Source organism: Polypterus senegalus, chromosome 16 (genome assembly GCF_016835505.1).
Source record: "Polypterus senegalus isolate Bchr_013 chromosome 16, ASM1683550v1, whole genome shotgun sequence".
Lineage (NCBI taxonomy): Eukaryota > Metazoa > Chordata > Cladistia > Polypteriformes > Polypteridae > Polypterus > Polypterus senegalus.
In genome coordinates, this window is record NC_053169.1 from 53,457,678 (window position 1) to 53,469,993 (window position 12,316).

General features: G+C 40.4%; 1 protein-coding gene across 4 annotated transcripts in view; it reads right to left on the bottom strand.

The window, feature by feature from the left end:
• lyst (lysosomal trafficking regulator) overlaps positions 1-12,316 on the bottom strand; it is a 299,712-nt gene that overhangs the window by 75,837 nt on the left and 211,559 nt on the right. For all 4 annotated transcript variants that reach the window (XM_039737860.1, XM_039737864.1, XM_039737863.1 and 1 more), the window contains 2 exons: positions 8,673-8,882; positions 7,641-7,817 (listed from right to left, as the gene is read on the bottom strand). In XM_039737860.1, the coding sequence (XP_039593794.1) occupies positions 7,641-7,817; positions 8,673-8,882 (387 nt within the window). The remainder of the gene's footprint in view (positions 1-7,640; positions 7,818-8,672; positions 8,883-12,316) is intronic.

The following is a 12,316-nucleotide window of genomic DNA, read 5'->3' on the forward strand; positions in this document are numbered from 1 at the left end:
TCACATTGCATTGTGGGTATGGATGCCACCTTTTAAGGACTGTACTGGTTTGTCCATGATGATGAAAGCTAGTAGACTGACATGCTGCAAGAAATCACAAAGCTCTTTTAAAAGCAAACGTAAATGGAAAAAGGGAGAGGAGGAGGAAGAAGAGATCATACTGGGACAAACTTAATAAGGATACAAAGCAACTGCATTTTAAACAAGTTGAGTTTAATAAACAATATGGATCCATATGACTTGCTACTCAAAGAATAGACACAGCACCCTGGCAAGGTAACTCTGTTTACATACACACTGACATAATGAAGAGACATATTTTGAGGTCACTGTTACATTTTCTGAACAACATAATGTGTGATGATGTTAGAAAAGCCAAATCTACTGTAGATTCCGGAATATAAGCCGAGAATTTCGTCCTAATTTTTGGCTTGGAGTTTGGGGGTCGGCTTATACAACGAGTATTGTTTCAGATTCAAGATTTCCAGCGCAATGCTGGTTTTGCCAATGAATACAGAAGTAATTAATGATGAAACCACAGTGCCATCTTTCAGATGAAGAAGTAACTTTGCATGCCAGTACTTTAAATTAAATAAAGAATTTATTCAAAAAAGTGTTTTAGTTGTTGATTTTATTAATAAAATTTATAACAAATTATCGGGAAGTTTAAAATAAAAATGTTTGTTTTGATTTACGACCAACATCTTGCGTTACGACCTGAATGCGGTCACGTGTATCCGCTTGCGCGATTGTAAACAAACAACTGAGAGCGTTAGCAAACGTCAGTCGGAGCCCAGATACATGGATGCAATTTTGGTCATTGCAGTGATTTACATATATATATAATTCACTAAGACCATGCAAGCAAGACACATAATTGCTAAGGAAGGAAGAGAAGGAAAAGAAAGCGATCACAATCGAAACGAAGATGGAAATTGTGTGGAAATATGAGAGTGCTGTTTGTGTGACCGATCTCGCTAATATGTACAGCATGCCGAAATCCACCATCTCGACAATTTTACAAAGAAAAGATTTGCATAAGAAGGCTCCTTCTAAACAATAACCACCTTCCGTTTAATTCTCCTCCTCCTCCCTTCCTGCAGCCCAAAGATGTCAAATTAAATGGTGAGAACAGTATGAAATTGTTGTTTCTAGAATAGAATAGAATGCCTTTTATTGTCACTATACACATGTACAATTAGATTAAAAGCAGCTCCTTTAGTGCAGACATATGTGTAGAACACAACAAGTAAATAAACAAATGGTGCGAAAAGATGCAAAGAAGTTGCAAAAAAAAAAGTTCTGTTTAGGGCTTGTATGGTTGTTTTTTTAGCCTTAGCATAACACCGGATCTGCGGCCCTGCTTCTGCTTTCTTTCCCTCCTCCGTCTGTGTTGTCTCCTAGACCCAACTACAATCCACGGAGAGCCCCGCTGGTCTCGCTGTGTTCTCTGGGATGTTGTGCGTGTGATGAAAAACACTCGAAACAGATGTCTGGCTCTGGACTCTGATGTCTATAAGGTTCTGATGGGTGTAGCGAATGTTTGCCGAACCGATCGTGCACAAACTAGCAAAAAAAACGTACAAAAACAACAAAAAAGTGCACTGAAAAGGAGAGCCCTGAGCCGCTGCGACAATGCACGCCGCCATGCTCCTAGCTTAATCTAGCCTACTTCTGGTAGGCTAGGCACTTTTTATAACTTTTTGGTTAGTACATTAGAAAAATTATTGGTGTTTTGGTAAATTATGCACATTATACAACCCTTTTTTATTATGAAAAGGTTAAGTAAGTGTTGCAGTGGGAAGTTCAGAACGCATTATGGGTTAGCCTTTGCGAACAAATTAAGTTCTTAAGTCAATGGTCCACTGTATTGCGTATTTAAGTTAATCAAATTTATAACGAGTCTCTTGGAAATCCACCCACAGATGTACCGTATTTGCGTATATAGTTTCAACACAAAGGTTTCATTTTACCAAATATCTCCGCAATCACTTCCTGGTTTCCATCAAAAATGCCGGCAGTCTCAAATTCTCACCGATAAACATGATAAATATACCTGAAGAGACACTTTTAAGGAAATTTCTAAAATTTTGCTTGGAGAAGGGGGTCGGCTTAAATACCGGTAATTTTGTAGGTAGAGAAGAGGGTCGGCTAATATACCGAGTCGGCTTATATACCGAGAGCTACGGTATTTCAAACTAAGGTTTTTTTATGAAATGTCAGACTGAGAGTACAATCTCATTGATGTGTCTCTGTTCTCAAGGTTGGCCAGCTGTATATGCTGATCTAGCATACGCTCTATTATCTGTTGCTCTGTATTCTATAGGCCTACTGTATATTATTTTATTTTCTTGAGAGCAGTGTTATTTTTTGAGGCCTATTTAGTATTGCAAAAATCACAGTGGGATGCAAAAGTTTGGGCAACCTTGTTAATAGTCATTATTTTCCTGTATAAATCGTTGGTTGTTACGATAAAAAATGTCAGTTAAATATATCATATAGGAGATACACACAGTGATATTTGAGAAGTGAAATTAAGTTTATTGGATTTACAGAAAGTGTGCAATAATTGTTCAAACAAAATCAGGCAGGTGCATAAATTTGGGCACCGTTGTCATTTTATTGATTCCAAAACTTTTAGAACTAATTATTGGAACTCAAATTGGCTTGGTAAGCTCAGTGACCCCTGACCTACATACACAGGTGAATCCTATAATGAGAAAGAGTATTTAAGGGGGTCAATTGTAAGTTTCCCTCCCCCACAAAACAACTCTCAAATGACCTGAAGACAAAGATTGTTCACCATCATGGTTTAGGGTAAGGATACAGAAAGCTGTCCCAGAGATTTAAGCTGTCTGTTTCCACAGTTAGGAACATATTGAGGAAATGGAAGACCACAGGCTCAGTTCAAGTTAAGGCTCAAAGTGGCAGACCAAGAAAGATTTCGGATAGACAGAAGCGACGAATGGTGAGAACAGTCAGAGTCAACCCACAGGCCAGCACCAAATTCCTACAACATCATCTTGCAGCAGATGGAGTCACTGTGCATCGTTCAACCATTCAGCGCACTTTACACAAGGAGATGCTGTATGTCTCCGCCCACAGCACAAACAGAGCCGCTTGAGGTATGCTCAAGCACACTTGGACAAGCCAGCTTCATTTTGGAATAAGGTGCTGTGGACTGATGAAACTAAAATTGAGTTATTTGGGCATAACAAGGGCGTTATGCATGGAGGAAAAAGAACGCAGCATTCCAAGAAAAACACCTGCTACCTACAGTAAAATATGGTGGTGGTTCCATCATGCTGTGGGGCTGTGTACCTAGTGCAGGGACTGGGAATCTTGTCAAAGTTGAGGGACACATGGATTCCACTCAGTATCAGCAGATTCTGGAGACCAATGTCCAGGAATCAGTGACAAGGCTGAAGCTGCGCCGGGGCTGGATCTTTCAACAAGAGAACGACCCGAAACACTGCTCAAAATCCACTAAGGCATTCATGCAGAGGAACAAGTACAACGTTCTGGAATGGCCACCTCAGTCCCCAGACCTGAATATAATTGAAAATCTGTGGTGTGAGTTAAAGAGAGCTGTCCATGCTCGGAAGCCATCAAACCTGAATGAACTAGAGATGTTTTGTAAAGAGGAATGGTCCAAAATACCTTCAACCACAATCCAGACTCTCATTGGAACCTACAGGAAGCGTTTAGAGGCTGTAATTTCTGCAAAAGGCGGATCTACTAAATATTGATTTCATTTCTTTTTTGTGGTGCCCAAATTTATGCACCTGCCTGATTTTGTTTGAACAATTATTGCACACTTTCTGTAAATCCAATAAACTTAATTTCACTTCTCAAATATCACTGTGTGTGTCTCCTATATGATATATTTAACTGACATTTTTTATCGTAACAACCAACGATTTATACAGGAAAATAATGACTATTAACAAGGTTGCCCAAACTTTTGCATCCCACTGTATACTATAAATCACCACATATCACTTACAAAATTATACTTTGTTAATGTACTTATTTTCTTTTTTCTTCATTTATCTGTATTCAGTTTAGCTTTTTAAATGACTGAATTTAATAATAAAAGGAATTTATCAACTTGCAGTTTAATAATTACATTTCATTGAAAAACACAAATCAAAAGTGAAACAGAATTAATATAGACCTCATAAACTGGCATTAAAAACAAGTGGACAAGAAATAAAAAAAGATATTTGGCATTCTAAAATTCATCTTTGGTTAAAAATGTCCATTTCAGTGGATCAGTATTTACAGTACTTATGTATTTGTTGTAACACACATTGCTGCTTCAAATCAGGCACGGTAGGAAATTGTTCTTTTATTAAAATTACTGAGTTAAGATACTGCATGTTAAATATAAGATTCTGGTAATATTTATGATCAAGATATGTTTCGGCATTTCTTCCTTTAACCATCCAGGATGTTATTTTCTGTTGGATTAAAGGCTGTAAGTCCACATGACCGTCATCAAGTTCTTCCATGTGAACCCTGAATACAAGGAGGACTGATTGTGAGGTCATTTATGTTACGTAGAATGCCTAGAGGGGGCTGGGCGGTCTCGTGGCCTAGGAACCCCTGCAGATTTGTTTTTTCTCGAGCTGTGTGGAGATTTGTTTTTGTTTTTTCTGTCCTCCCTGGCCATCGGACCTTACTTTTTATTCTATGTTAATTAGTTTTCCCTAATTCTATTTTCTTATTTATTTTGTCTTTATTCTTTCTTCATCATGTAAAGCACTTTGAGCTACATCATCCATCCATCCATCCTCTTCCGCTTATCCGAGGTCGGGTCGCGGGGGCAGCAGCTTAAGCAGAGAGGCCCAGACTTCCCTCTCCCCGCCACTTCTTCCAGCTCTTCCGGGAGAATCCCAAAGGCGTTCCCAGGCCAGCCGGAGACATAGTCCCTCCAGCGTGTCCTGGGTCTTCCCCGGGCCTCCTCCCGTTGGACGTGCCCGGAACACCTCACCAGGGAGGCGTCCAGGAGGCATCCTGATCAGATGCCCGAGCCACCTCATCTGACTCCTCTCGATGCGGAGGAGCAGCGGCTCTACTCTGAGCCCCTTCCGGATGACTGAGCTTCTCACCCTATCTTTAAGGGAAAGCCCAGACACCCTGCGGAGGAAACTCATTTCAGCCGCTTGTATTCGTGATCTCGTTCTTTCGGTCACTACCCATAGCTCATGACCATAGGTGAGGGTAGGAGCGTAGATCGACTGGTAAATTGAGAGCTTTGCCTTACGGCTCAGCTCCTTTTTCACCACGACAGACCGATGCAGAGCCCGCATCACTGCGGATGCCGCACCGATCCGCCTGTCGATCTCACGCTCCATTCTTCCCTCACTCGTGAACAAGACCCTGAGATACTTGAACTCCTCCACTTGGGGCAGGATCTCTCCCCCATCCCTGAGAGGGCACTCCACCCTTTTCCGGCTGAGGACCATGCTCTCGGATTTGGAGGTGCTGATTCTCATCCCAGCCGCTTCACACTCAGCTGCGAACCGATCCAGAGAGAGCTGAAGATCACGGCCTGATGAAGCAAACAGGACAACATCATCTGCAAAAGCAGTGACCCAATCCTGAGTCCACCAAACCGACCCCTTCAACACCCTGGTTGCGCTTAGAAATTCTGTCCATAAAAGTTATGAACAGAATCGGTGACAAAGGGCAGCCCTGGCGGAGTCCAACTCTCACTGGAAACGGGCTCGACTTACTGCGGCAATGCGGACCAAGCTCTGACACCGGTTGTACAGAGACCGAACAGCTCTTATCAGGGGTCCGTACCCCATACTCCCGAGCACCCCCACAGGATTCCCGAGGGACACGGTCGAATGCCTTTCCAAGTCCACAAAACACATGTAGACCGGTCGGGCAAACTCCCATGCACCCTCCAGGACTCTGCTAAGGGTGAAGAGCTGGTCCACTGTTCCGACCAGGACTAAAACCACACTGTTCCTCCTGAATCCGAGGTTCACTATCCGACGGACCCTCCTCTCCAGAACCCCGAATAGACTTTTCCAGGGAGGCTGAGGAGTGTGATCCCTCTATAGTTGGAACACACCCTCCGTCCCCTTTTAAAGAGGGGACCACCACCCCGGTCTGCCAATCCAGAGGCACTGTCCCGATGTCCATGCGATGTTGCAGAGACGGTCAACCAAGACAGTCCTACAACATCCAGAGCCTTAAGGAACTCCGGCGATCTCATCCACCCCGGGCCCTGCCACCAAGGAGTTTTTGACCACCTCGGTGACTTCAGTCCCAGAGATGGGAGAGCCCACCTCAGAGTCCCCAGGCTCTGCTTCCTCATTGGAAGGCATGTTAGTGGGATTGAGGAGGTCTTGAAGTACTCCTCCCACCGACCCACAACGCCCGAAGTCGAGGTCAGCAGCGCACCATCCCCACCATATACGGTGTTGACACTGCACTGCTTCCCTCCTGAGACGCCGGACGGTGGACCAGAATCTCCTCGGCCGTCCAAAGTCGTTCTCCATGGCCTCTCAAACTCCTCCCATGCCCGAAGTTTTGCCTCAGCAACAACCGGCCGCTCGCTTGGCCTGCCGGTACCTATCAGCTGCCTCCAGAGACCCACAGGACAAAAAGTCCTATAGGACTCCTTCTTCAGCTTGACGGCATCCCTCACCGCCGTGTCCACCAACGGGTTCGGGATTGCCGCCACGACAGGCACCACCACCTTGCGGCCACAGCTCCGTCAGCCGCCTCAACAATAGAGGCACGGAACATGGCCCATTCGACTCAATGTCCCCACCTCCCTCGGGGCGGGTTGAAGTTCTGCCGGAGGTGGGAGTTGAAGCTACTTCTGACAGGGGACTCTGCCAGCCGCTCCCAGCAGACCCTCACAACACGCTTGGGCCTACCAGGTCTGACCGCATCTTCCCCACCATCGGCCAACTCACCACCAGGTGGTGATCAGTTGACAGCTCCGCCCTCTCTTCACCCGAAAGTGTCCAAGACATATGGCCGCAAGTCCGACGACACGACCACAAAGTCGATCATCGACCTGAGGCCTAGGGTGTCCTGGTGCCAAGTGCACATATGAACACCCTTATGCCTGAACATGGTGTTCGTTATGGACAATCATTTATATCATTTATCATTTATTTATCATTTATCATTTATTACATCATTTATATGAAAATGTGCTATATAAATAAATATTGTTGTTTATCATTTTTATCATTGCAGTCCTGATATCTACTATGGTAAAACATTTATTTAATCTTAGTTCAATTATTAATTTATATAAAATCAACAACTTGCTACCAAAACAGGTTGCCCTTGAGGTTACCATTTTAAAATGAATGTTCTATTATGTTACTTTATAACTAAATAATAAAAGGTAATGGCTGCAGCAGAATTTCCATGAATGACAATAAACTAAACCAGTTGACTAGTTGATTAAAAGGTTTTAATTACTACTTCTAATACAATTTAGTATAAAACGGATCTTTAGGCAACTCCTTAACAAATTTAGTATTAAGAATGACACTTTGTAATAATGAACTAATGATCGGTTATCCAATGATACAGGAGAACATTATGGTAGGATTCTAAATCGGCCACTGGTAGTAATAAGATGTCAATGGGATAATTACCTCTAAGATGGCTTTCACAAGGTCTGGTTTAGTAGGAGCACTAGGAGGAATGCACTTATGACCACACAGCTTCAGGGATGTCATGAAAATAGACACTGCTGTTTGATCTTCTTTGGACAGTTGCTCTCGATGGTTACGCAACATCTCATAAAGGTACAATGCCAACTTTGGGCCATGCTATGGAGAAAAAAAAATGGATAAATCTATTTTAATCGGGTTCATACTAAAGCCATTAACTTATGGAGGTCAGATTGGCACCCAGATCATGACCCACTGAAGCATTTACTGGTGAAACTAGACTATTTAACATTATCTCACTCTCCAAACACATTTTATTTACAATATTGCTAGTTAATTTTCATTGCATAAACTACATGTGTCAAAATTACCCAGAGAGAGAAGAAGAAAAAAAAAACACACACTGCACTGTTACTGAAATGAATGAAATACACAGCTGCACTCTCTTACTACTGATATTTGGAAGCAATTCAAATAAAAATGCCAAATATTCTATTAACAAACACATTTATCAGGAACCAAGATAAATGCATATTTAGTATTTTACACACTTAATTCAGCAACATTTTATTAATTTAAGAATTCAAGCACCTTTGGAAAATTATTTACTTGTAAACAGTAACATAGTAAAAATCAGTTTTAAACGTTACTGTGATAAAGAAATCACTTTCACACCTGCAACACGTCAACAATTTTACTATAAAGTATCTACACTTTACATTCATGACACTCTTGCATTATAGCCTTTTGACTATTTCCTTATTTAAATTCAGAATGAGTTTCAATAGGAAAACCTTTTTCTTTACTGGACTGTATACACTATTCCTATGTTCCTTCTAGTTAAGAAAATATCATTACTTGCAATTAAGTACTCATTTTTACTAAAGTATATGCAACTGCTAGGAGGAAGAATCAAAGTAAATGCTTATACTGCATTACAGTAGTGGTCTGACTACACTAAAACGAAAAACAGCAGGAATGCATTATTTTTAAAATGTTCTTTAAGATATATACCTCCAAAGATGGGCTGAGACATTCACGAAGGATTTCTGGATGACTTGGTTCATGTACTATATCCAAAGCCTGCCTTCGTTCCTCTAAGGGGCGGGCTGGACAAAGGACATGTACCAACAAACGTCCCATCTGAACACGAAATGTTTCCCTGCAAGACCACAGTATTCTTTTCCATTGGTGCCTTGGTGCTCCACTTCTGTTTGTGGTGTTCTGAAAAAAAAGACAAAAGAGTGAAAGGGTTCTATTAACTGAACTGTAGTAATTTCTCTCTTATATATCCCTTTACATTCATCTGTAATCAAACCACCCCCTTTCTAATCCAAATATTCACCTTAAAGTCACTGGTGCCTGTCTAAATAGCACTGGGTGGAAGCAAAAAATGGACAATGTACCAGTCCACCACAAGGCACTCTCATGTATATGCCTTTATTAATCACACTCAGCTGGATTTATCTTGCTACATATTAATTATCAAATATTGAATTAAATGGCAAAATAACGGGGAAAAAAAGTTGGAGTCAATAGTGATAAATGAAGTGTTTAAATGTCTGCTCTGCTGGAATTATATATATTTTTTTAATTTCTAAATTAAAACTACATCTATTTAATTAAAAGCCATTTTGAATGTTTCAGATTTTGAAGGCGCTTGAATTACCTTGAACACTGGAATCATTAGAAGACATTAAAAAGATGAATTCACATAAATAAAACAAGAAACAATTAGGAGATCAATGCTTGCAATTTGAATTCAATAATAGCTAACACATAATTTATAATCAGGTGTTCACAGGAAAACAACTGAATGTTCCACAAATGTAAAAAGATACAAGCAAACACAGAAACAGTTTAACAGTGTTGGACACACAGGCATTTGCCTATTTTGCTATGCTTTGGCACCCAAGAACTCTGTTAAAAAGAAGTGGATGGACACTCTTGATGTCAGCTAAATAGTCTCAGTCCTACCAACAGTGCCACTTTGGAATTGAGTCTCTGTGCCTTATCTGATAAATGATCAATTTCCATGCAACACCCCAGTGATGCCTTCTCTTGGTACCAGTTAAACATTCGGCTCAAAAGAAGGCCATCACTCAACAATTCACAAAAAAATTTTGATGGACAAAATTTACACCTATACTCAACCAAAAAGGATGGACTTAAGCAGAGCTAAGAAACCAACAACAAGATGTCTGTTTATTCCTTTAAATACCATTACCCACCCCAGATCTATGCTTGCTCTATTAAACTGCTTGGCCTGGCTGTAACTTCTGCTTTCTACAGTAAAGTCTCCATTGCCTGTACAGTGTGGCCATAACAAAGGCTTGAGCAATTCTTTTCACTCCAAAGGGCAAACAGGTGCTAGACAAGAAGAATGGAAGACTGTCAATAAAGGAGTTGAATGAGGAGGGACATTAGTCCAAACCTTGATAAGGAAAAGCAAGTGCATGAGCAGGAAAGACACTGTGTAAAATGTCATGCATTCATCTTACTAAAGACAGAAGTTTACTGACCATCAGATGCCCAGCAGGTGTAATTTTGCTAGCAATAGAGGACTTTGTATGTAAAAAGCTCAAAGAGAAAAATATGTAGAACCACTCATAAACAGAAGGTGCAACCAAGGTGAAAAAGCGGATGAGCCCCCGAGCAAAGAAAGCAAACCATACCTTTCAAGTGTCTGGAGATACATTTTTTTTTTTTTTTTTTATTAATTTTATTGCAATCATTCCATACAAATCAATTAATTTTTACAAAAAGTAGGATTGAGAACAAGTTGACCCCCACCCCTGAGACAGAGGGCAAGGCCAACGGAGTAAAACTTAAGGCTTGTAAACATACCTAAATTGGTACGTTTGATAAGCCAATAGAGATGAATGGAGAAGAAAAAGAAATACAGAAATAATTGCTTCCTCTGTGCTTTAAGAGCTTATTCTAAAATATTACTGATTAGATCCTGCCATGTTTTGAAAATTTTTTTTACAGATTTTACAGATCCTCTGAGTTACTGATTTTTTCCAATTTCAAATAGTATAAAACATTCCCACTCACTTAAAAGAGGAGAGTTAGGATTCTTCCAGTTTAGCAAAATATGTCTACGTGCCAAAAGTGTAGTGAATGCAATCACAGTTTGTTTGTCCTTCTCCACTTTAAACCCATCTGGAAGAACCACAAATACAGCTGTTAATGGGTTAGGAGGGATTGTGAGACCAAGGCTGTCTGAAAGGCATTTAAAAATTTTGGTCCAGAATGATGTTCATTTGGTGCAGGCCCAAAACATGTGACCCAGTGAGGCTGGGACTTGATTGCAGTGTTGGCAGGTTGGATACTGCCCTGGAAATATTTTGGAGAGTTTTAGGTGAGACAGATGTGCTCGATATATAACTTTGAGTTGAATAATTGTATGCTTTGCGCATATGGAGCTTGAGTGAATTCTCTGCATTGCTATTTTCTACTCCTTTTCTGATAAATCAATAGTGAGAACTTTTTCCAAATGTCCTCTTGGATCTTTGAAAGGGAGGGACTGTAAAATAATTTAATATATTGCAGAGATATAATATTATATGCGTATGTTACACTGCGGGTTGGCTAGTAATTTTATATATTGCATTGATGGTGTCTGAGTCCTTAAAATCGAGCAACAATTTTTCCAGCATGGATGAGGGTGCAAGATGAGGAAAATCGGGAAGGTTCAGTTTAACAAAGTTCCTAATTTGAAGATAGTAAAAGAAATGTGTAGCTGGAATGTTAAATTTGGAATGTAATTGTTCATAGGATGCAAAGACGTTGTCTATATAAAGATCTCTAAGCAAGTTAATCCCAAATTTTTCCAGATATTAAAAACTGCATATGTTTGCGAAGGTTGAAAGAGGTGGTTCTCTTGCAGAGGTGCCACAGATAAAAGCTTCTCCATCTTAAAATGCTTTCTACATTGGTTCCATATTCTGAGTGAGTGAAGCACAATTGGGTTATTAGTATATTGCCAATAACTTGCATTTATTGGGGCACAGAGCAGGGAATATAAAGTAGTACTGCAGGATTTTACTTCTATTGTGGACCAAGCCTGTGTATGTTCATCTATTTGTGTCCAGGTTTTATAGCTTGTATGTTTGCTGCCCAGTAATAAAACTGGAAGTTAGGTAGAGCCATGCCACCTTCTGCCTTTTGTCTTTGTAGGGTCGCTCTTTGGATACGTGGATGTTTTGAGTTCCAAATAAATGAGGTTATTGTTGAATCTAATTGCTTAAAAATGATTTATTGATGTATATTGGAATGTTTTGAAATAAAAAAGGAGCTTAGGAAGAATATTCATCTTAACAGTGTTAATTCTTCCAGCTAGAGTGAGATGAAGGGTTGACCATCTATGCAAGTCTTGCTTCATTTTTTCCATGCAGATAGCAAATTTTGTTGATAAAGAGCTTTATGTTTACTTGTGATGTTTACCCCTAGGTATTTAAACTGTTCTGCAATGATAAAAGGTAGGGTGTCTAATCTAATATTATATGCTTGAGAATTCACTGGAAAGAGTACACTTTTATTCAGATTAATTCTGAGACCAGAGATCTTTTGAAATTCTGTGAGTGCTGTTAAGACTGCAGGCACAGAATTTTGTGGGTCTGATATATACAGTACCATATCATCTGCATATAGAG